Source organism: Oncorhynchus clarkii, chromosome 33 (genome assembly GCF_045791955.1).
Source record: "Oncorhynchus clarkii lewisi isolate Uvic-CL-2024 chromosome 33, UVic_Ocla_1.0, whole genome shotgun sequence".
In the NCBI taxonomy this organism is placed as follows: Eukaryota; Metazoa; Chordata; class Actinopteri; order Salmoniformes; family Salmonidae; genus Oncorhynchus; species Oncorhynchus clarkii.
Window position 1 is genome coordinate 250005 of NC_092179.1, and position 26116 is coordinate 276120.

Genomic DNA, 26116 nt, shown 5'->3' on the forward strand with positions numbered 1-26116 from the left:
AGAAAGCATAGGTAACTGAACTAAATTACTATCACCCCGTAGCACTCACTTCTGTCATCATGAAGTGCTTTGAGAGGCTAGTTAAGGATCATATCACCTATACCTTACCTGACACCCTAGACCCACTTCAATTTGCTTACCGCCCCAATAGATCCACAGACAATGCAATTGCCATCGTACTGCACACTATCCTATTCCACGTGGAGAAGAGGAATACCTATGTAAGAATGCTGTTAATTGACTTGAGCTTAGCATTCAACACAATAGTACCCTCCATTGCCTTGTGCAATCGGTTCCTGGACTTCCAGACGTGCCACACCCAGATGGTGAAGGTAGGAAACAACACACCCCACAAGGGTGAGTGTTCACCCCCCTCCTGTACTCCCTGTTCAACCATGATTGCATGGCCACGCACACCTCCAACTCAATCAAGTTTTCTGACGACACAACATTAGTAGGCCTGATTACCAACAATGACGAGACAGCCTACAGGGAAGAGGTGCTAATAATCTCTTACTCAACGTCAACAAAACAAAGGAGCTTATCGTAGACTTCAGTTAAGAGCAGAGGGAGCACACCCTTATCCATATCGATGGGACAGCAGTGGAGAAGGTGGAAAGGAGGCTGAAGAAATATGGCTTGTCACCTAAAACCCTCACAAACTTTTACAGATGCACAATTGAAAGCATCCTGTCGGGCTGTATCACCGCTTGGTACGGCAACTGCGTTTGGGTGTTCACTTCTGCAAACATTTGGGGATTTATTACTTTGTTCATTGTCACTTCCTGTTGTACACAGAACAAGGAAGAGCTCAGTTTTGTTTGTCTGGAAAGTTTATTGTTTAAAAGTATATTGGAAAGTTTTTGGTAGCTACCTAGCTTCTTATGTTGGATCCCGTGACGCAGTTGGCATCAGTTGCTGGGACTGCTTGCATCTTTACAGTGATCCTGCCGACCAAGGACGGGTCTGAGGAGCTATTTGGCATCACAGCTAGCCTAGCTGCTAGCTAGCTGGACATCAAGCTAGCGAGGTGTTCTTGAACGCAGCCCGCGACGCAGTTAGCCATTGTGGCTGGGACCCGCGGATTGTCCCGAGCTTGTGGCTGTCTAGATCCTTGCTGTTTGTTGTTTTCAATTTTCCCTGTCACCTGCCCTGTCTGGAACTGCGAGGTGTAACAGCCTAACATACATTGCTAGCTACCATGACAAAGACCAAGCCGGCGGGAGTACCGTTGAGGACAGTGCCAGTGGTGTCTATCACACGTTGAGGATCTTTTAATTAACAAAAAGAAACCTATAAGCAGTTGTTACAACAACAAGAAAAAAGTTTCAAGTGTTTTGTTCAAATACTTGTGGATTCTACTAATAAAAGAATGGACAACCTGACCAGAGAGGTTCAGGACCTGAAGAATAGTTTGCAATTCTCCCAGGGTCAGCTCGACGAGTTGAAATAGGAGAACGGCATGATGACAGCAATCTATAAACCATTGAGAGAGGACATCAGTTCTGTATGTGAATCCATGATAACAATAACAGAGAAATTTGATTATCTCGAGGGACAATCAAGGCGAAACAACATGGTTGTGGACGGAATTGCAGAATCTGCCCGAGACGTGGATGGAGTCTGAGGACAAAGTGAGGGAAATGATCTCTGAGAAATTGAAGATGGACCACAGGAAGATTGAGGTGGAGCGCACACCCACAGGACTGGAAAACCCACCACCGGTCCAGGTGATAGGCCCAGGCCGATAGTGGTCAAGTTCCTAAGGTTCATGGACAAGGTAGCTAGCTGTTCTTTGCGCCAGAAGAGAAAGCTGAAAGCTGCCAGAGCACGTGGGGACATTGCGTACAACAGGCTCATTGTTCACACTCCCACCCAGAAGCCTGGAAGGGATGAGAGCCTATGGGTTCGTAGCCTCAAACCCGCAGCACACACACCAATTGATTAATGGACTGCTGAATGTATATTATTTTCTCTTGCTTTGTCTGCTCTTTTCAATATTATGTCTATCTCTAATAAGCTACCCAGGAAAGGGCTGAAAATAACCCATATTAATATATGTAGCCTTAGAAATAAGGTTTATGAAATCAATAACTTGTTAACATCAGATAAGATTCATATACAGTGCCTTGCGAAAGTATTCGGCCCCCTTGAACTTTGCGACCTTTTGCCACATTTCAGGCTTCAAACATAAATATATAAAACTGTATTTTTTTGTGAAGAATCAACAACAAGTGGGACACAATCATGAAGTGGAACGACTTTTATTGGATATTTCAAACTTTTTTAACAAATCAAAACCTGAAAAATTGGGCGTGCAAAATTATTCAGCCCCCTTAAGTTAATACTTTGTAGCGCCACCTTTTGCTGCGATTACAGCTGTAAGTCGCTTGGGGTATGTCTCTATCAGTTTTGCACATTGAGAGACTGAAATGTTTTCCCATTCCTCCTTGCAAAACAGCTCGAGCTCAGTGAGGTTGGATGGAGAGCATTTGTGAACAGCAGTTTTCAGTTCTTTCCACACATTCTCGATTGGATTCAGGTCGTTATGTTTGGCGTAAAAGCAACACAGCTGAACACACCATCCCCACTGTCAAACATGGTGGTGGCAGCATCATGGTTTGGGCCTGCTTTTCTTCCGCAGGGACAGGGAAGATGGTTAAAATTGATGGGAAGATGGATGGAGCCAAATACAGGACCATTCTGGAAGAAAACCTGATGGAGTCTGCAAAAGACCTGAGACTGGGACGGAGATTTGTCTTCCAACAAGACAATGATCCAAAACATAGAGCAAAATCTACAATGGAATGGTTCAAAAATAAACATTTTCAGGTGTTAGAATGGCCAAGTCAAAGTCCAGACCTGAATCCAATCGAGAATGTGTGGAAAGAACTGAAAACTGCTGTTCACAAATGCTCTCCATCCAACCTCACTGAGCTCGAGCTGTTTTGCAAGGAGGAATGGGAAAACATTTCAGTCTCTCAATGTGCAAAACTGATAGAGACATACCCCAAGCGACTTACAGCTGTAATCGCAGCAAAAGGTGGCGCTACAAAGTATTAACTTAAGGGGGCTGAATAATTTTGCACGCCCAATTTTTCAGTTTTTGATTTGTTAAAAAAGTTTGAAATATCCAATAAATGTCGTTCCACTTCATGATTGTGTCCCACTTGTTGTTGATTCTTCACAAAAAAATACAGTTTTATATCTTTATGTTTGAAGCCTGAAATGTGGCAAAAGGTCGCAAAGTTCAAGGGGGCCGAATACTTTCGCAAGGCACTGTATTAGCCATTTCTGAGACTCACTTAGATAATCCATTTGATGATACATCAGTAGCAATACAAGGATATAACATTTATAGAAGAGACAAAAATGCTTATGGGGGAAGATCAGACAGACAGACAGACAGATAGACAGACAGGCATGCACGCACGCACGCACACAGTGGGGCAAAAAAAGTATTTAGTCAGCCAACAATTGTGCAAGTTCTCCCACTTAAAAAGATGAGAGTGGCCTGTAATTTTCATCATAGGTACACTTCAACTATGACAGGCAAAATGAGAAGAAAAAAAATCCAGAAAATACTTATTTTCCACCATAATTTGCAAATAAATTCATTAAAAATCCTACAATGTGATTTTCTGGATTTTGTTTCCTCATTTTGTCTGTCATAGTTGAAGTGTACCTATGATGAAAATTACAGGCCTCTCTCATCTTTTTAAGTGGGAGAACTTGCACAATTGGTGGCTGACTAAATACTGTTTTGTCCCTCTGTATATAGATAGATAGATTCAGAGCCATATCCCTGTAATGCTTAGAGAAGATCTTATGTCAAGTGTTATTGAAGTGTTGTGGCTGCAGGTTCACTTGGCACATCTAAAACCTTTTATTTTGGGGTGTTGCTATAGGCCACCAAGTGCTAACAGTCAGTATCTAAATCATATGTGTGAAATGCTGGATAGTGTAGGTGATGTAAACAGAGAGGTCTACTTTTTTGGGGACCTGAATATTGACTGGTTTTCATCAAGCTGTCCGCTCAAGAGGAAGCTTCTTACTGTAACCAGTGCCTGTAACCTAGTTCAGGTTATTAATCAACCTACCATAGTGTTAACAAACACTACAGGAACAAGATCATCCACATGTATTGATCACATTTTTACTAATGCAGTAAAATTTTGTTCTAAAGGTATATCCATACCCATTGGATGCAGAGATCACAATATAGTGGCATAGTGGCTATATCCAGGAAAGGCAGAGTTCCAACAGCTGGGCCTAAAATAGTGTATAAGAGATCATACAAAAGATTTTGCTGTGACTCTTATGTGGATGATGTTAAAAATATTTGTCGGTCTGATGTCATTAATGATATCATTAATCCAGACGCTGCACTTGATGAATTTATGAAATAACCTGTTAAGAAACTGACTGTCAGAACTGTTAAGGCTCCATGGATTGATGAGGAATTGAAAAACTGTATGGTTGAAAGAGATGGGGCAAAAGGAGTGGCTCATAAGTCTGGCTGTACATCTGACTGGCTTACTTACTGCAAATTGAGAAATTATGTGACTAAACTCAACAAATAGAAGAATACACTTTATTATGAAGCCAAGATCAATGAAATAAAGGATAGAAAAAAAACTTTGGAGTACTTTAAATTAAATTCTGGGCAGGAAGACAAATTCAACTCCATCTTTCATCGAATCAGATGGCTTATTCATCACAAAACCATTTGATGTTGCCAATTATTTTAATGATTATTTCATTGGCAAAGTGGACAAACTTGGGCAGGAAATGACCACAACAAACAGTGAGCCATTATATTAATGTATAAAAAAAAAAAACGAATAATGAAAGAAAAGCAGTGCAAGTTTGAATTGTGTAAAGTTTGTGTGGGAGAAGTGGGAAAATGATTGTTAACAATCAATAATGACAAACCTGGCATTGACAACTTAGATGGAAAGCTACTAAGGATGGTAGCTGACTCTATAGCCACTCCTGTCTGTCAAATGTTTTATCTGAGCCTAGAGGAAAGTCTTTGTCCTCAGGCCTGGAGGGAAGCCACAGTAATTCCACTACCCAAGAGTGGTAAAGCGGCCTTTACTGGCACTAACAACAGATTTATATGTATATACTCTTATTCCATTCCTTACTTAGATTTGTGTGTATTAGGTAGCTGTTGTGGAATTGTTAGACTACATGTTAGATATTGCTGTCCTGTCAGAACTAGAAGCACAAGCATTTCACTGCAATCGCAATAACATCTGCTAACCATGTGTACGTGACCAATAAAATTTGATTTGATTTATCTTAGCACATATACCTTCATTTGTCATAGACTATGCCGGACATATTGGATGAAAACTTGACAGATAAAGGGGGTATCATTTCCAAGTTACAGTATTCGGTCCATATAGTTTTTAATAACATCACAACATAAAAAACAATATGACATTAGTTTTCTACATCTCCCCACTGACCCATTTCCCCATGTTAGAATTATTGTTCCATTATCCACTTTTGGGCGTTAAGAGTTTTGGGCGGGCAAAAACCTCTCTAGAAGAAGGCATTTCCTTGGTTGATACAAAAGGAGAGAGAGTTCTCTCCTGCTTAAATTTATGACCGGGTGTGAGCTGTCAAACCGGTATAGTGCCCTCCACCACCCTTTGCAGGTGGGAGAGGGTCTGGTTATTGTCAGACACTGCCAAGCTGATCTGACCCATTGTTAACCTCACAAGACAGTCATGATACTGCCACAATCATGCTTCACCGTAGGGATGGTGCCAAAGTGTTAAATCGTGGTTTCATCAGACCAGAGAATCTTGTTTCTCATGGTCTGAGAGTCCTTTGGGTGCCTTTTGGCAAACTCCAAGTGGGCTGTCATGTGCCTTTTACTGAGGAGTGGCTTCCGTCTGGCCACTCTACCATAAAGGCCTGATTGGTAGAGTGCTGCAGAGATTGTTGTCCTTCTGGAAGGTTCTCCCATCTCCACAGAGGAGCTCTGGAGCTCTGTGACCATCGGGTTCTTAGTCACCTCCCTGACCAAGGAATATCTCCCCCGATTGCTCAGTTTGGCCAGGCAGCCAGCTCTAGGAAGAGTCTTGGTGGCTCCAAAATTATTCCATATAAGAATGATGGAGACAATTATCTAACCAGTCCTGTCTCAGAGCTCCATATAAGTTTCACTCAAGGATGATCAATGAAAACAGGATGATACGGGCTCCTAACCAATTGTGTGTGTGTTTGTAATTTAGACAAGTGTTCTTGGGAACCTTCAAGTGCTTTGAAAGGCTGCTCATGGCTCACATCCACACCATCATCCCAGAAACCCTAGACCCACTCCAACTTGCACCAAGCACCAAGTCTAGGTCCAAAAGGCTTCTTAACCACTCTGGGATCGTTCGGGACGAAAGCGTCCCACCTCGCCAACAGCCAGTGAAATGCAGGGCGCCAAATTCAAAACAACAGAAATCTCATAATTAAAATTCCTAAACCATACAAGTATTTTACACCATTTTAAAGATACAGATCTCGTTAAACCAACCACAGTGTCCGATTTCAAAAAGGTTTTTCGGTGAAAGCAGAACATATTGTTAGGTCAGCAACTAGTCACATAAAGCATTCAGCCATTTTCCAACCAAAGAGAGGTGTCACAAAAAACAGAAATATAGATAAAATTAATCACTAGCCTTTGACGATCTTCATCAGATGACACTCCCAGGACTCAACGTTACACAATACGTATGTTTTGTTCGATCAAGTTCATATTCATATACAAAAACCTCAGTTTGCATTGGCGCTATGTTCAGAAATGCCTCCAAAACATCCGGAAAAATTGCAGAGAGCCACATCAAATTACAGAAATACTCATCATAAACTTTGATGAAAGATACATGTTTTACATAGAATTAAAGATAAACTTGTTCTTAATGCAACCGCTGTGTCAGATTTCAAAAAAGCTTTACGGCAAAAGCACAATATTCAATAATCTGAGAACAGCATTCAGCCACAAAAGCAAGCAATACAGCTACCCGCCAAGTTGTGGAGTCAACAAAATTCATAAATGGCATTATAAATCTTCACTTACCTTTGCTGATCTTCGTTGGAATGCACTCCCAGGACTCCCACTCCCACTTCCACAAGAAATGTTTGTTTTGTTTGATTAGGTCCATATTTAAGTCCAAATACTTCCATTTTGTTCGCACGTTTAGTTCACTATTCCAAAGGCACAATGCCGAGCGCAAAATCCAGACGAAAAGTCAAAATAGTTCCATTACAGTTTGTAGAAACATGTCAAACGATGTTTACAATCAATCCTTAGAGTCTTTTTATAATAAATCTTCAATAATATTCCAACCGGACAATAGTGTATTCATTACAGAGGAAAAAGAAGGCACGGCGAACCCGCGTAGTAAACAACTGATTGGCCTCAGCCTAGTCCACTTGTTGAAACAGCTCTTATTCGACCACCTTCCACAATAGAAGCCTCATACAACTTTCTAAAGACTGTTGACATCTGCTGGAAGCCTTGGGAAGTGCAATCTGTCCCCATAGACACAGCATATTGGATAGGCAATCAGCTTAAATGAAACTACAAACCTCAGATTTCCGACTTCCTGGTTGGATTTGTCTCAGGTTTTCACCTGCCATATGAGTTCTGTTATCCTCACAGACATCATTCATAAAGTTTTAGAAACTTCAGAGTGTTTTCTATCCAATACTATTATGCATATATTAGCATTTGTGACAGAGTAGCAGGCAGTTTACTCTGGGCACTTTATTCATCCAAGCTACTCAATACTGCCCCCCTGTCACCAAGAAGTTAACAGCTTCTACCCCCAAGCCATGAGACTGCTGAACAGCTAATCAAAAGGCTACCTGGACTATTTGCATTGACCCCCCCCCCCATTTTTACAGTGCTGCTGCTCGCTGTTTATTATCTAAGAGTAGTTACTGTCACATTCTGACCTTAGTTCCTTTGTTATGTCTTTGTTTTAGTATGGTCAGGGCGTGAGTTGGGTGGGTTGTCTATGATCGCTTTTCTATAATTTGGGATTTCTGTGTTCGGCCTAGTATGGTTCTCAATCAGAGGCAGCTGTCAATCATTGTCCCTGATTGAGAATCATACTTAGGTAGCCTGGTTTCACTTTTGAGTTGTGGGTGTTTATTTTCCGTGTTAGTCCGGGACTGTTTCATTTTGGTCCTCCGATCCTTCATACTACTCCTCTTCGGCAGAAGACACCCACCAACCAAGGACCAAGGAGCGTGGTAACGAGCGGCAGCAGCAGCAGCAGCAGCAGCAGCAGCGAACGCAGGACTCCTAGTCATGGGAGGAAATGCTTGATGGCAAGGGACCCTGGGCACAGGCTGGGGAATATCGCCGCCCCAAGGCAGAGCTGGAGGCAGCTGCAGACATTTTTTTTCATACTTAGGTAGCCTGGTTTCACTTTTGAGTTGTGGGTGTTTATTTTCCGTGTTGTGGGTGTTTATTTTCCGTGACTGTTTCGGTTTGATTTACTTCACGTTTTTTGTTTTGTTCAGTGTTCGTTATTCATTAAAAAAACATGAACACTTACCACGCTGCATTTTGGTCCTCCGATCCTTCATACTACGAAAACCCTTACAGTTACTTTACCCGTACCTACATTTATCTCGTATCTCGTACATTGACTCTGTACCTGTACACCCTGTATATTGCCTCGTTATTATTTTATTGTTGCTCTTTTATTTTTATTGTTGGTTAAGGGTTAAGGGCTTGTAAGTAAGCATTTCACTGTAATGTTGTATTCGGCACACGTGACAAATAAAATTGGATTAGAGTTCTGTTTTGTATTTTTAATGAATTTTTTAAATGAATTTAGAAAAAAAATCTAAAAACCTGTTGTTTTCGCTTTGTCATTATGGGGTATTGTGTGAAGATTGACGAGGAACATTTTTTATTTAATCAATTTTAGAACACGGCTGTAATGTAACAAAATTAGGAAAAAGTCAAGTAGTCTGAAAACTTTCCGAATGCACTGTAAATACTAGGGCTGACCTCATTTAGTCGACTGGTGGATTGTTTGGGTTAATACGCTGTTGGCCAGTTTTATAGCACATCTTAATTGATGCCTGTCTTAGTGGACTAATCCATTTGTATTTGTATTTATTAGGGATCCCCATTAGCTGCTGCCAACATTATTACACCACTGCATATATACAATACCAAACGTATAATACCACCATACAATAATATTACATTGTACGTGTGTAGAGTGCGTGTGCTAGCACTTGTGTGCATATTTGTGTGTCTGTAACTTTGTGTGTCTCTTCACAGTCCCCGCTGTTCCATAAGATATATTTTAATGTGTTAAATCTGATTCTACTGCTTGCATCAGTTACCTGATGTGGAATAGAGTTCTGTGTAGTCATGGCTCTATGTAGTTTTGTGCACCTCCCATAGTCTGTTCTGTACTTGGGGACTGTGAAGAGAGTGGGTGTCTGAGCTATGTGCTAGTAGTTTTAACAGATAGCTCGGTGCATTCAGAGTGTCAACACTTCTTACAAAAAGTAGTAGTGACGAAGTCAATCTCTCCTCCACTTTGAGCCATGAGAGAATGACATGCATATCATTAATATTAGATCCCTTGTACTTTTAAGGGCTAGCCGTTCTGCCCTATTCTGAGCCAATTGTAATTTTCCTCACTCTTCGTGGCACCTGACCACACAACTGAACAGTAGTCCAGGTGTGACAAAACTAGGGCCTGTAGGACCTGCCTTGTTGATAGCGTTGTTAAGAAGGCAGAGCAGCGCTTTATTATGGACAGACTTCTCCCCATCTTAGTTAGTCACTGTTCAATATCAATATGTTTTGACCATGTCAGTTTACAATTCATTATTCATTACAAGATTTAGTTGAGGTTAAGGGTTTGGTGAATTAATTAATTGTTCCAAATACTTGCTTTTAGTTTTAGAAATATTTAGGACTAACTTATTTCTTGCCACCCATTCTGAAACTAACTGCAGCTATTTGTTAAGTGTTCTTATTTACAATGATAGCCTAGGAACAGTAGATTAATTGCCTTGTTCAGGGGCAGAACAACATATTTTTACCTTGTCAGCACGGGGATTCGATCTAGCAACCTTTCGGTTTCTGGCCCAAAACTCTAACCACTAGGCTACCTGCCGCCCCAATCTAGTAGGCTTATATTGACAATATCGTCCGCTATTATCCTCAGTAAAATTCCATCCAAGTTGTCAAATCCCGGTGGCATGTCATTGTTGATAGACAACAATTCATTTTTTCACCTCTTACACACTCGGATGTGTAGTGTCAGCGTTTGTTGATGGCATGTCATGCCTCAAGTTTACTCATCTTGTCAATGCAAAAATCATTAAAGTAGTTGGTAATATCAGTGGGTTTTGGGATGAATGAGCCATCTGATTCATTGAATGATGAGCCGAGTTTGTCTTTTTGCCCAATTTTTTTTTAAAGGTGCTCCAAAACGTTTTACTATCATTCTTTATATTATTATTTTTTATTTCATAGTATAGTTTCTTCTTCTTTTTATTTAGTTTAGTCACATGATTTCTCAATTTGTGCCGTCAGACTTATTTGTCATAGCTTTTGCCATCTCAACCATACCATTTTTAAATTCCTCATCAATACAAGGGGATTCAACAGTTTTTACAGTCATTTTCTTAAATGGGTACATGCTTATTAGTAACTGGAATAAGCTATTTCATAAATGTGCTTCTTATTAAACACCACAGACCAGCAAAAAACATAAGAATCACTACAAAACATATTATATGACCTCTTATATTAGGCCCAGCCTTTGGAACTTTATGTTTTCCTAGATATGGCTACTATATTGTGATCACTACATCCTATGGATTTGGATACTGCTATAAAGAAAATGTCTGCAGCATTACTAAAGATGATCAATACATGTTGATGATTTCATTCCTGTCCTGTTTGTAACTACCCTAGTTGGTTGACTGACAGCCTGAACCAGGTTGCAGGCACTGATTACTGTTTGAAGCTTTTTCTTGAGGGGGCAGCTTGACGTAAGCCAGTCAATAATGAAATCACCCAGAAAATATACCTCTGTTGATATCACATACATTATCAAGCATTTCACACATATTATCCAGATACTGATTGTTGGCACTTGGTGGTCTAGAATGGGCTTTAGGTGAGGCAGATGAAGCTGTAGCTGTAGCTGTTACTTCAACAACATTTAACAAAAGATCCTCTCTAAGCTTTACATGAATGTGGTTCTGAATATAGACCGCAACACCGCACCCATTGGTATTTCTGTATTTTCTGTAGATGTTATAACCATGTATTGCTACCACTGTATCATCAAAGATATTAGCTAAGTGAGTTTCAGAAACAGAATATTAATGTAATCTGTTACTAGCATGTTATTGACTTCAAAGGCTACATATGTTGATATGGGCTATTTCTAGTACTTTCTGGGATGCCTGATTACTTCTGATGAGCTTCCCAGTAAAGCATTAAAAACAGACTTGCTCATGTCATTTATATTGGAGCTGAGCTGCACTCAGTGGACTTCCTACAAGGGCACACCGCCTCAGTGCTAACTGTATAACTCTGGTTCATAGGCACATGATTACTGCATACAATAGCTGTAGGATCAGAGGCATTCAAATCAGTTAGGGGGACATACAATGTAAGTAACTTAATTTGTCTGCCAACGCCCCTGGGATAATGTACGACAACTCATCGACACAATGGTAGGGATTAACTGAGCTGGTCTTGGGTCATTGATAAGTCATTGTCTCAACACAGCCTTGAAAAGCGTGGACAGACTCCAGGAGCCAAGATGATTTGGATGGACTCTGTCATTTCACTGGAGCATCTTCTCTTTCCAGAAGGTTTTGAAGTTATCTATAAAAGTGATTCCAACAGAGCTACAGTAATATTTTAGCCAGTTGTGTAATGCCAATAGCCTGCTGAATATTTCACACCCGCAGCCCAACGATGGTACCGGACCAGAAATGATTGTCCACTTTTCAGAATCCTTTAGTGCTAGAATCAGTTCTCTAAAATACATTTTCAGAAGTTCCCGAGCTAGCCCACCTAGCCTACATGAGGTACGACAGCATCAGCTCCCAGCATCTGTCGCAGAATGTTCGGAAGCAGCCTTGTAATGTCCTGTACTCGTGCTCCAGGATAGCACAGGGTTTTTGCTCCGGGAAATAAGATGTCTCTTACAATAGAGCTGTTGATGATGACAGCTGGTGCAAATGGCTGACGAGGTCCGGACATTTTCGCCTCAAGTGGTTTCGCAAACCCCTCGAGGACCGAAGGACGGTGGGGGAAACCAGCTGTAGTATCCATCATGGATGATGAATGGGCTGGAGTCTCAGGCAGCCTTATTGTCTGATGAGGGGGAGCTCTGAGGATCTGAACCCGAGGTAGAAGCCACCGGCTAGTGAGACAGAACAGAGGACGAAGGCGCAGGTACCTCCTGATCCATATTTGAATCGGAAGTCCCTAGAGAAGAAGGCGCCGGAACCTCTGAATACAAGGCGGCAAAGCCGTTTCTTGTCTGTGTCCGGTCATGGCTTAACATCTCCAAGGAGGCCCCGTTTACCAGAGGATGATGTCTTCAACTTCCATGACTAGTGACATATCTCCATGGCTGGTTGGTAGGGTCAAGAACAGGAACATCCCCCAAGTCATTCAGGAGCATTCTATTAACTCCGTTCTCCAGGGAAGGGGGAGACCGCTTCGAGGAGTGATCCCTACAGAGTACTGGCCAGTTGGCTGTGGAGAGCCGACGTGGCGGCGAAAAGTCCACCACATAAGAGCGGCGTCCAGCTACTGGGGTAGAAGAGAAAGTGAAAGTAGGCGGGCGTGGATTCCCCAGTAGCTTGTGTAGGTTCGCTACTTGATTGCTAAGAGTAGCCACTTTGCCCCTGTAGTCCTCTGCAAGAACAGTTGCTACATTGAAAGTCCGGGCGGTCCACATCATCCCGGGAAAAAAGCAAAAATAAACACAGCTCCTGCAACGTTGAAAATGTTCAATAGGGACCTCTAGGCTAGCTGGCTGGGCTAGCTGGGCTTCCGTGTCTCTCTTTACATGGAATTCTCAATTAAGTGAACAAAAAGAACTCACACAAATTGAAAAATCTGAAAAGCAGAAAGATGTGTCCTTCTTAAAATCCTCTCACAGCGGTGACCACAAAAGCAGTGTCTTTGCACATACTGTTGGTAGCAGCATCGGCTGCTAGTTTGATACTGATAGCTACCAGATAGGTTAGTAGCTAGCTTCTGTAAACAACTTCAGACTTTTTGGTCTGGAGGATCCCGGGACAGATAGTACCGGTCACAGCAACTGAAACTAACCGAGTTGCGGGATCCAAACTCAAAAATTGTATAAATCAAACTTTGCAAGGAAACACTCACAACTTTACAAAAACAATAAACCAAGGTCTCTCGTTCAGCATTCAACATACCATGTGACCAGACATCGTTCTCCAAGGTGACATTGTGGCGGCCACGGGGATGGCACACCACTATCACCAGTAGTACATTTACCGTTAATTTGCAATATTTCTAATCTACAATGTTTGTTTGGTTATTATAATTTGTGACCCGTTTCAGGAAACTAGGCGTATGTCGTGGGTCACTATTTCACACAAGAGCCATTTGAACGTAATCTTTTTATTTTATTTTATTGTTGCCAGCAGCACAGTTACAGTCACCAACACTCTGGATAACATGAAAACAGCCTAACCAGCTCTGCTAAGGTGAGTAAAATGAGTGGGGTGTTCTCTCATTTATGCCTGGAAGTAGCTAGCAAGTTAGCCAAAGTTAGCCAGTTAGGGTGCTTGACTGCCATTGTGAGGTCAGAATGCTCGGATCAACCCTACTCATCGGCCAGAGCATGTGAAATCCATAAATTAGGGCCATGTGATTTTTTTATTTAAATTGACTGATTTCCTCATATGAACAGTAACTCAGTAGAATCAATGAAAGTATTGCATGTTGCATTTATATTTTTGTTCCATATATTAATATTGTTTTGTTTGGAGCACTCCTGTCAAAGTTGAGTAAGGACGCAAACCTGATTACGCATAGAAGTAGGCCTAGGCTACCTGGCATGCACACAAATTTTGGGAGCTGATAGTATTTCTGATTGTCTTAACTCACCATCACCAATGAGCTGTGGAGCTTCTTAAAGTAAACAAGTCTGTTTCTACATACATTGAGAATGACAATAGTTCCTCAATGTAGCCTAAATCTTTCCAACTCTTTCCCTTTGGATAACCACTCGGTGTGAAAGGGAAAACAAATGTCATGCTTTGATTCGGTAGAAACGTCATAAAATACACCTACCTGATTACTTCTTCTCCCTTGCACAAATAAATAGCCTACAGCTGTGTGGGAAACTGATATTTTATACAATGTTGCAAGCTTCGGGCTAGACCAAGTAGATACAATGTTTCAAATTCCTTGAGGAAGTGTGATTTATTTTTATTCTGATATTTTCTACCTGCAGAATGCAATGTTTTTATTTGTTGGCTTTATGTAGGCTATTTTTACATAGTTGGCAATAGAAGTTATTTTTAGATTTGTATAATTTCCATTTAGATATCATTTTTATCAACCACATGACAATTTTGAGATACGAAGACTTTATTATAAAATAAATGAAACTGTTCCACAAAAATGTGCATATGAAAATCATAACTGGCATGCAGATCGGTGCATGCCAGTTATGATTTTCATATGCACATTTTTGTGGAACAGTTAATTTAATTGGCACTCCAAATGGAAAAGGTTGCTGACCACTGGTGTAGCTTATTACCAGCAACTTCGGGAGCATAGTGTCAGAATCTGCGAAGTTCAGCAGGACGAGATGGTTCGGGAAAAGTTATTTTTCTTCTGTTTATGCTATCTTGATCTCTGACTCCCTCTTGAGTCAGTTGTTTGTCTTCAGTGCGCTTAAAGTGTCAGACAAGCTCAGTAGCCTACATACTGTATATCTGAAGACAAGTGTCTGATGACTCCATCCATAAATGGAATGTAACTGCAATTGTACTCAAATTCAGCTAAAACTATCACAATGTAGAACAGGAATTTATGTCATTGCCAGGTACCTCAGAGTCATCGCTGCAATCCTCTGTCACCGTAGAGCTGGAATGTTGCCGTGGGAACTTTGTCTCATACACCATAATACTCCACCTAGACGAAAAATAAAAACAATGGATAATATAGGGCCTGCTTTTTTTTCTTTCTTTCTGACCTGACCAGAAGAAACTCCTGGACTAATGAGAACTGACTTAAAAGCTACAATATGTACATTTTTGGGCAACCTGACCAAATTTACATAGAAATCTGAGTTATAAATCTGCCATTCTCATTCTCATTGATATTTCACAGCGGTTTAGATGGTAAAATGACTCTCTACACAATCAATGCTTGTTTTGTCACAAACTGAAATTAGGCCAACTGTTAGAATTTTAACAACCAGAAAATGGTGGAGCGATTTCTGCAAATGGTTCCTTTAATGGTACCTTTTTAACAGTTAGTTACATGCTCTTCCTCCCTCTCACACCTGTCAAGCATCTTGGTGAATATTTCCCTCACCCCGTTCTCCTCCCTCTCTCTTCCTCCCTCCCTAAGTCTCTCTCTCTTTCCCTCCTCCCTCCCTCACCTACATGTCGAGCATCTTGGTGCTGGCTCTCTACATCTTCTCCCCCCTCTACATTCCTCCCATCCTACCTCCCTCTCCTACCTGTCAAGCATCTTGGTGCTGGCCCTCTCAAGCTTCTCCAGTATTTGAGGCAGCTGTGCGTCATCGTCACAGGCCGAGCCCCAGCCCAGGACGCGGGCGAGGTCATTTCCTGTCCCCAGGGGCAGAACACCCAGCTGGCACTGCAACACAACAAGTTATTTATCCAGTTACAACTGACCCCCGTTACATTTAACCCCCGTTCTCCCCCATTTAATCATAATTCAGAAAACACGAATATAGCGCACATATCAAATCTTTGATTAGTAACTCCTACCATTTTGTTTTTGTCATAGAAATGCATATTGATGGTTATATTTATACTAAACAAAAATATAAACGCAACTACTTCAAAGATTTTACTGAGTTACAGTTCATATAAAACAAATCAGGCCCTAATCTATAGTTTTCACATGGCTGGGCAGGGGTGCATTCATGGGTGGGCCTCTCCAAGGCCCACTCAGAATTCATTATTTTCCACAAAAGGTCTTTATTACAGACATAAATACTCCTCAGCAACCCCCCTCAGACGATCCTGCAGGTAAAGAAGCCGGATGCGGAGGTCCTGAGCTGGCGTGGTTACACGTGGTCTGCAGTTGTGAGGCCGGTTGGACGTACTGCCAAATTCTCTAAAATTACGTTGGAGGCAGCTTATGGTAGAGAAATTGACATTCAATTATCTGGAAACAGCTCTGCGCAGTCAGCATGCCAATTTCTCACCCCCTTAAAACTTGAGACATCTGTGGCATTATTTATTTACGCAAGGGTTAGGCATATTTTATGATGCTTCCACCGGATCAGAGCATGACATTTGTTTTCACTTTTATACCAAGTGGTTATCAAAACGGAGAGAGCTGGAAACATTTTTCAAATAGACTACATTGAGGAAGTATTGTCATTCTCAATGGAGATAGAAACAGACTTTGTTTACTTGCTGTTTGAGGTGAAGAAAAAATGACTTTAAGAAGCTCCACAGCTCATTAGTGGTGGTGAGTTAAGTCAATCAAAAATACTATCAGATCCCCAAATGGGCACATTTATAAGCCTCCATTTAATTGCAGGCCAGGTAGCCTAGGCCTACTTCTATGCACAATCAGGTCCGCGTCCTTACTCAACATTGACAGGTGCGCTCCAAACAAAACCCAATTAATATACTGAACAAAAATATAAACATGGAACAATTTCATTGATTTTACTGAGTTACAGTTCATATTAGAAAATCAGTCAATGCACCTGTGTAATGATCATGCTGTTTAATCAGCTTCTTGACCTGTCAGGTGGATGGATTATCTTGGCTAAGGAGAAATGCTCACTAACATGGATGTAAACACATTTTTGTGCAACATTTTAGCGAAATAAGCTTTTGTGAGTATAGAACATTTCTGGGATTTTTTATTTCAGCTCTTGAAACCTGGGACCAACAGATTACATGTTGCGTTTATTTTTGTTCAGTGTAGTATTTGTTGAGGCATTACCTATTGAATGATGAAATTACCTACTTATTCATTGACAAATTATACTGTTTTGATGGATTCAGATTGTTCAGTCACATGTATTATATGCTCTAGGATGTTGCAGAAGTCCTCTTCTCATTAAACAACAAATTATACTGTTTTGATAAGAGTTATTTTGTGATAGGTATTTTAAGTTGATGGTGTTAAGTGCATTTCGAAAGGGAAAAATGTTGTTTTGGCAAACGCACTTCAGTTTAGTGGGATGTGGTAACTGTTTTGCAAATGTGAACCCTGTTTCAAGAAAAGTGTTCAAGCAACCGAAAATAACTAATATATGTGAACACAGAGCCCGGAAAGCCAGGACTGTGTGTACCTCACGACCAGCAGAGGGCAGTGGTGGTCTGTCTGTTTCTCTGTCTATCTATCTAATAGAGGGAGGGAGTGTTATAAAATGGTAGCTTTGTTACTAGATTGCTAAAAGAGGGACAAGGGAAACATGAGAGTGGCTGACTGGCAGAGTAGCCTGCTAGGCTCAGGGATTGCTGAGGGATGATGGGAAAGTAGCAAAAGCTCTTTCTCAATTCATCTTTTCCTGATTCCTCTCCTTGCCTCCTTCACAAAACCCATTAGATGAGAAAGTATGATGTCCAAGAACATGAGAAATAGAGGAAACACAAATTGAGAAAGAGCCCAAGAGTCAGTTGGTGTAGCCCAACTGATGGAAGCTTATTTTCAGCTCATTGCAGATGGAGACGGGGCGGGATAAACTTGCTTGTTTGTGGAGCGTCAGAGTGTCGATCTCAGAGAGGACCCAGCCCACGCTGCCGTCACCCCCACAAACCAGGATCCGGAACGTGTCGAACTTCTGGAAGAGCCGTAAACTAGGAGACACAGAAGAGAGCCCCCTAAGACAAGCAGCAATAAACACAGTGCTGTCGGAAACACACACAGCCATGTCAGAAGCATGGGCAGACTCACAGGGCAGGCTCACCCAAGGTGCGGCCCACCGTTCATGAGGTCAAAGACTTGGGCAGGGTTGAGCAGCTGTTTAAAGCGGCGCAGGAACTTGATGCCCTGGTTGTCTCCACTCTTACTGTTGACGAACACCAGGAGAGGGCTGGTGCAGGAAGGCGGACAGGTGGCCTTCCAGAACCCTGAGGACCAATGACAGGCAGATGAGGACCAATGACTGGCACATAGAGGGCCACAAACAGGAACAGCCCCAAACCCCCATATTCAGGAGGATAAACAAGGTCCGGAGTCGGGAGCTTTAACCTCTATACCAGACTCTGGCACACACCTGAACTTCTAGGGTCGGTTTCCCAGACACAGATGAATGGAGAATCTCCATTGAGCGTGCTTTTTAGTTCAGGACTAGGCTTAATCTGTGTCTGGGAAACCAGCCCCTAATATCTAATAAGAAAGAGCATATTTTTTATCGTTTTGTTATGTTAACTTTACAAAATGTCCAGGTTAAGCAAAAACCGTGCTTAATAAAACCGTGCTTATTCCCTTCTGATTCCTGGAGTCTTCCAACCGGGATTTCTGGAAAACCTGGGAATTTTTGGAAACCTAGGCCTAATGAACACTACCCAGGCCTAACACGCTGACATCCCGAAATGTCCTGTTCACCCACAAAGACAGGTGTAAGTGAAGTTGCCCCTGATCTTGGGTCAGTTTCCCCAATAACGGTTAAGGTTAGCATTGGGAGAGGGAAAGCTGATCCTAGATCTGTACCTAGGGGAAACTTGGCCCCGGAGATGAAGTGAGGAGCAGAACTCACCGTCGGAGTCGATGCTGTTGAGGGCTGTGGGAGGGATGACCGAAACCTTACACTGCCCCAAGGGACACTTAGTGGACAGCTGCTCCTTACACAGCGTGTGCACCTGGACATCGACACACACACACTTTATTTTAAGGTCACACTACACAGAGCATTACGGCAAGTATGTACAGTCAACAACCTGATAAGTACAATGGCCTTGTGACTGTTGTGAATATGTCATAAGTCAGTGCATGCGGAAACAAAAGTGCATTACTACTGTATTGTGGCATAGTAGTAATGAAGTTTGCACTTATCTGATTTGCACTTAACCCAAAGAAGCACCACCCAAATATGCACGCATGGACACGCATGCAGACTCACCATGGCCTTGCACCAGAGGCAGCGCCAATCCTGCAGTCGGAGGACACTGCCACACGTCTTGTCACACACTGTACACTTAGCACTAACTGGCAGGTTGCCCTCCAGCCACTGGTGAGGCATAGAGATCTGCAGTGAGGGAGAAGTCACTGTTATTATTCAGTAAGTATTTATTTCTGTCATCATTGACTTAATATGTTTATATATGTTTGCTTTGGCAACACTATGTGGTTACACTTCTCATGCCAATAAAGCCTTTAGTATTGAGAGAGAGAGCGGGAGAGAGAGAGAGAGCGCAACCAACCTTTGCCCATAAGACAACAATTTGCACCAAAGGGAATGTACACTGAACCAAAAATATAAACAACAATTTCAAACATTTTACTGAGTTACAGTTCATATAAGTAAATCTGTCACGCCCTGACCTTAGTTATCTTTGTTTTCTTTATTATTTTGGTTAGGTCAGGATGTGACGAGGGTGGTATGTGTGTTTTGTCTTGTCTAGGGCTTTTTATATACAGTGCCTTGCGAAAGTATTCGGCCCCCTTGAACTTTGCGACCTTTTGCCACATTTCAGGCTTCAAACATAAAGATATAAAACTGTATCTTTTTGTGAAGAATCAACAATAAGTGGGACACAATCATGAAGTGGAACGACATTTATTGGATATTTCAAACTTTTTTAACAAATCCAAAACTGAAAAATTGGGCGTGCAAAATTATTCAGCCCCCTTAAGTTAATACTTTGTAGCGCCACCTTTTGCTGCGATTACAGCTGTAAGTCGCTTGGGGTATGTCTCTATCAGTTTTGCACATCGAGAGACTGAAATGTTTTCCCATTCCTCCTTGCAAAACAGCTCGAGCTCAGTGAGGTTGGATGGAGAGCATTTGTGAACAGCAGTTTTCAGTTCTTTCCACAGATTCTCGATTGGATTCAGGTCTGGACTTTGATTTGAACATTCTAACACCTGGATATGTTTATTTTTGAACCATTCCATTGTAGATTTTGCTTTATGTTTTGGATCATTGTCTTGTTGGAAGACAAATCTCCGTCCCAGTCTCAGGTCTTTTGCAGACTCCATCAGGTTCTCTTCCAGAATGGTCCTGTATTTGGCTCCATCCATCTTCCCATCAATTTTAACCATCTTCCCTATCCCTGCTGAAGAAAAGCAGGCCCAAACCATGATGCTGCCACCACCATGTTTGACAGTGGGGATGGTGTGTTCAGCTGTGTTGCTTTTACGCCAAACATAACGTTTTGCATTGTTGCCAAAAAGTTCAATTTTGGTTTCATCTGACCAGAGCATCTTCCACATGTTTGGTGTGTCTCCCAGGTGGCTTGTGGCAAACTTTAAACAACACTTTTTATGGATATCTTTAAGAAATGGCTTTCTTCTTGCCACTCTTCCATAAAGGCCAGATTTGTGCAATATACGACTGATTGTTGTCCTATGGACAGAGTCTCCCACCTCAGCTGTAGATCTCTGCAGTTCATCCAGAGTGATCATGGGCCTCTTGGCTGCATATCTGATCAGTCTTCTCCTTGTATGAGCTGAAGGTTTTTTAGGGACGGCCAGGTCTTGGTAGATTTGCAGTGGTCTGATACTCCTTCCATTTCAATATTATCGCTTGCACAGTGCTCCTTGGGATGTTTAAAGCTTGGGAAATCTTTTTGTATCCAAATCCGGCTTTAAACTTCTTCACAACAGTATCTCGGACCTGCCTGGTGTGTTCCTTGTTCTTCATGATGCTCTCTGAGCTTTTAACGGACTTCTGAGACTATCACAGTGCAGGTGAATTTATACGGAGACTTGATTACAGACAGGTGGATTGTATTTATCATCATTAGTCATTTAGGTCAACATTGGATAATTCAGAGATCCTCACTGAACTTCTGGAGAGAGTTTGCTGCACTGAAAGTAAAGGGGCTGAATAATTTTGCACGCCCAATTTTTCAGTTTTTGTTTTGTTAAAAAAGTTTGAAATATCCAATAAATGTCGTTCCACTTCATGATTGTGTCCCACTTGTTGTTGATTCTTCACAAAAAAATACAGTTTTATATCTTTATGTTTGAAGCCTGAAATGTGGCAAAAGGTCGCAAAGTTCAAGGGGGCCGAATACTTTCGCAAGGCACTGTATCTATAGGGTTTTGGTATGTCTAGGTATATATATGTAGGTCTATGGTGGCCTGAATTGGTTCCCAATCAGAGACAGCTGTTTATCGTTGTCTCTGATTGGGGATCGTATTTAGGTTGCCATTTTCCATTTTGGTTTGGTGGGTTATTGTCTATGGTTAGTTGCAGGTCAGCACTAGTTGTTTATAGCGTCATGGTCTTTTTGTTAGTTTGTTTAAGTGTTCTTCGTTAAATAAAATAAAAATGTATTCCAATCACGCTGCGCCTTGGTCTCCTCATTATGACGAACGTGACAAAATCAGTAAATTTAAATAAATTCATTAGGCCCTAATCTATGAATTTCACATAACTGGGAATACAGATATGCATCTGTTGGTCACAGATACCTTTAAAAAGAAATGTAGGGTCGTGGATCGGAAAACCAGTCAGTATCTGGTGTGACCACCATTTGCCTCATGCAGCGCAACATCTCCTTCTCATAGAGTTGATCAGGCTGTTGATTATGGCCTGTGGAATGTTGTCCCACTCCTCATCAATGGCTGTGCAAAGTTGCTGGATATTGGCAGGAACTGGAACACACTGTCGTATACATTGATCCAGAGCATCCTTAAAATGCTCAATGGGTGACATGTCTGATGAGTATGCAGGCCATAGAAGAACTGGGACATTTTCAGCTTCCAGGAAATGTGAACAGATCCTTGCGACACAGGGCAGTGCATTATCATGCTGAACCATGACATGATGGCGGCGGATGAATGGCACGATAATGGGCCTCAGGATATCATCATGGTATCTCTGTACATTCAAATTGCCATCCATAAAATGCAATTGTGTTTGTTGTCTGTAGCTTATGCCTGCCCATACCATAACCCCACCGCCACGATGGGGCACTCTGTTTACAACAGTAACATCAGCAAACCGCTCGCCCACACGACGCCATACGTCTGCCATCTGCCCTGTACTGTTGAACCTGTGGTTCAGGCGGCTTATGTTAGAAAAAATGACATTAAATTATTTGGCAACAGCTCTGGTGGATATTTCTGCAGTTAGCATGCCAATTGCATTCTCCCTCAAAATTTGAGACATCTGTGGGATTGTGTTGTGTGACAAAACTACAACTTTTAGAGTGGCCTTTTATAGTCTCCAACACAAGGTGCACCTGTGTAATGATCATGCTGTTTAATCAGTTTCTTGTCAGGTGGATGTATGATCTTGGCAAAGAAATGCTCACTAACAGGGATGCATGTTCAGTGTAAATGTTTCTTCACATAACTAACACAGTGCCATATTATTCCAGCAGTTTTATATTTTATATGATAAAAACATTAGAAAACTGACTTTAGATATTTAGTCATGTAAACAAATAGTTCCTTTCTGGTGTGTTTGTCTGAACAGCATCCTCTTAACTCTCAAATATCACTGCACAGTACAAAACCAAGCCCTGTCCTGCTTTGTACACACTACACCTGTGATTTTAGTTATTTGTTCCCACAGGATGATGTTCTGCACCCAATGACATGTCACCGCAGTGTGAGTGAGTGAAAGAGTGAGGGCAGTGAGTGTTTACCTAGTAGTGAATGAGGATTAGCTTTGAGAACAAACTGATAGTCCCTGTTGTAGGTATAATTTCAGACGTCTTTAACAGTAGGAATAGTGGGCAATGGCACTATAGGCTACTACTTGTAATCAACGATTTGTTGAATATATTGATTATAAGGCAAGGCCTTATACGTATATGCCATTTCTTGATACACTGTGGATTGTTTTTACAGTTTTTTAATGTTGCATGCTTTTTTTTATTTATACTGTTCGACATATTTGATGTATACTTTGCATAACGTACAATGATGTTTAATAAACCGGCAACACTGCACTTCTCTCTAGCTGGGGTACAGGGGACATCTCTAGCCTTATTTTTGAGGAGCCCTCACACAGCTCCGGGGTGAAGTTTCCCTTAGGTACAGATCTAGGTTCAGCTTCCCCTTCCCCAATCCTAACCTCAACCATTAGTGGGGAAAATGCTAAACTGACCCCTTACTCACTCACCCCATCCTCATCTTCGATGATGTCCTTCCCAATGGATGCCAGAGTAGTCCACTTGCAGTTGTTGGTCGCTCGGACAGCACAACGTTTGTGGGCCTTGAACTTACACACTGTGAGAAGGAGAAACGCATCAGATTGACAAACGCATAGACAGCCAAAGAGACAGACACACAGATGCACATTCACACACTGTGATGCAGCATTCCACCAGTCTCTCTTTCGTGTGCACCGTCTCTGTCTCGCGCATAGTGTCTCCATTCGCGTTCCAATCTTCCAGACAAGTCAATTAACATTACACATACCCAAGATCCATGACAATCATATCAGATCGGACCTGTAGATCCAGACCCGCTCGGGTCGGATTGGGTCTCAGATATTCAGGTACAGGTGGATCCGTGAAGACCTTTAGCTGGCATATAGCTAGGGCAGTGTGTGTACAGAGAGGTACGTACCTTCACAGGACAGTCCGTGCGAGGTGACTCCGGACAGGGCCTCGCGGCACACGTTGCAGTAGGTGGGGCGGGCGTGGGAGCAGGCGTACCAGTTATGCATCCCAGAGAAGTGATCCATGCTATACTGGGTGGACTGGGATGGGAACAGAGGAGACAAGAGAGGGGAAATAAGCCCTAAATCGTCCCCGTTAATAACCACTACTCATTTCAGGATTTCTTCATCCTGTGTTGCATCCCAAATAGCACCCTATGGGCCCTGGTCAAAAGTAGTGCAGTTTATAGGAAATAGGGTCCCATTTGGGATATCCTAATAGGGTCCCATTTGGGATATCCTCCCACAGAGGATAGGATTTATGTCCATCTTCTTACCCACCACTAATAGGCTACACTTGATTCAACTTATCAAAGGCTTAAGAAGTTGAAATCAGGTGTGTTAGTGTTGGGCTATAACAAAAACGTGCACGCCTGTCAGTCCAACAGGATCAGGGTTAAGAAACCCAGTGCAGACAATAGCGTAGATATCGTTATTGCCTTGCTAAAAAATGTATACGGCAAAACTTTTAAAAGTTGCATCGTACTGCAGCACAGATTGCGGGCTGCCACAGAATTATAATGCTAGTTAGTGCTAGTTTGGCCACCAGAGGGCATCTTCGAGAAGCATTTGACTGTTTGGGGCGGCAGGGTACCCTAGTGGTTAGAGCGTTGGACTAGTAACCGGAAGGTTGCAAGTTCAAACCCCCGAGCTGACAAGGTACAAATCTGTCGTTCTGCCCCTGAACAAGGCAGGGCAACCCACTGTTTTTAGGCCGTCATTGAAAATAAGAATTTGTTCTTAACTGACTTGCCTGGTTAAATAAAGGTAAAATAAAATTTCAATATTGGCTGTACTAGAGAAATTAAAACCTTTTTTTGTAAAGACATAAGTTTGATTTTAAGAAATGTAGCTTAATTCATTTGATTTAATATTATTCTAAGAAAAATGAAACCCTCAGGGTTTCAGTTAGGAAAATATGGAGCTGTACAACGTGACCGATCGGGAGTAGGCTACTAAGTGACTGCGAGTGAAGAGCAAAATAATCATAACATTTCCACACAATAATTTTAGGCTAACCAATACCCAAACGGAGATTCAGTGAAAATAACAATCTCATTGATTTATCAAGACCAGTCCCCATGCTTGTCTCAGAGCAGCGCGAAACGGTGCTGAAATAGTTGACCACACGCGGGTAGGCTATTGCTTCAAATCATATTATAACAATTGGATGACTTTGGGTGTTCCAGTAAGCAACACTTTGTTTCCTTCATTAGCCTACTTTATTGCAATACTTCTGTCATTCAGTGATATTTACTCCCATAGTAATTAGTTAAGGATCCATCCAGATTTGGTTAGAAAACAATGTGTTTGGTGGACTCGGTAAGAGTCTATTGTCCTGCTGATAGCCTATCAAGGCTGGATGGATTCTTTTGTATTCTTAAAAGAACTCCAGCACAGAGAAAAGAAAGGAGCCTTGAATAATTAAACATGTCAGTAAAATACTGTTAGACTTGGGGATTATGGTCATGGACAGTGCTATTCCCCTGTGTTACGCCGAACTCCAAAGCCCAGGAAAATGAACAGGTACCGTAGGCTACAATACAGTAAAGTAGGCCTAATAATGCTAAAAATAATGCTGAAATAAATTGACTGCTGGTCTTTACTGTATGCTGTACATTTTTACATTAAATTACATTTCTAGCGAGACTATTCAAGCCATCGACTCACTGATGATTGAAGATGATGAACGATCAGCAAAGGCAATCTGGAATCTGCTGGCATCACGGCACAACAACATCGCTCTAATCACAGTCGGAAGACAGTTGAAGAAACTTGAGTGGACTTATGGAAAGGCACTGTAGATCTAATTAAATTGGAGGATTGGAGGATTCAAAATTAATATTTAAGGGGCATTTTTTATTATGGCAAAACTTTATGGCAAAACTGGTGTGTGATATTGATTTAGAATGTAAAAGCTTACAGATAATATCTAAGGGGCTTTTATATCATAATAATAATAATAATCGTTGGATAACAGATCAGCTCTCAGAGATCAGCCCTCATTAAGAGGCGGCTTCTATCTTCAATATAAGCATTAATTCAGA

At 41.7% G+C, this 26116-nt stretch overlaps 1 protein-coding gene across 2 annotated transcripts in view; it reads right to left on the minus strand.

Annotated features, from left to right (window-relative positions):
• LOC139393149 (diacylglycerol kinase delta) overlaps positions 1 to 26116 on the minus strand; it is a 108356-nt gene that overhangs the window by 41889 nt on the left and 40351 nt on the right. For both annotated transcript variants that reach the window (XM_071141522.1, XM_071141523.1), the window contains 8 exons: positions 23978 to 24110; positions 23529 to 23635; positions 19350 to 19475; positions 18987 to 19089; positions 18195 to 18357; positions 17976 to 18084; positions 15753 to 15892; positions 15115 to 15199 (listed from right to left, as the gene is read on the minus strand). In XM_071141522.1, coding sequence (XP_070997623.1) covers positions 15115 to 15199; positions 15753 to 15892; positions 17976 to 18084; positions 18195 to 18357; positions 18987 to 19089; positions 19350 to 19475; positions 23529 to 23635; positions 23978 to 24110 — 966 coding nt within the window. The remainder of the gene's footprint in view (positions 1 to 15114; positions 15200 to 15752; positions 15893 to 17975; positions 18085 to 18194; positions 18358 to 18986; positions 19090 to 19349; positions 19476 to 23528; positions 23636 to 23977; positions 24111 to 26116) is intronic.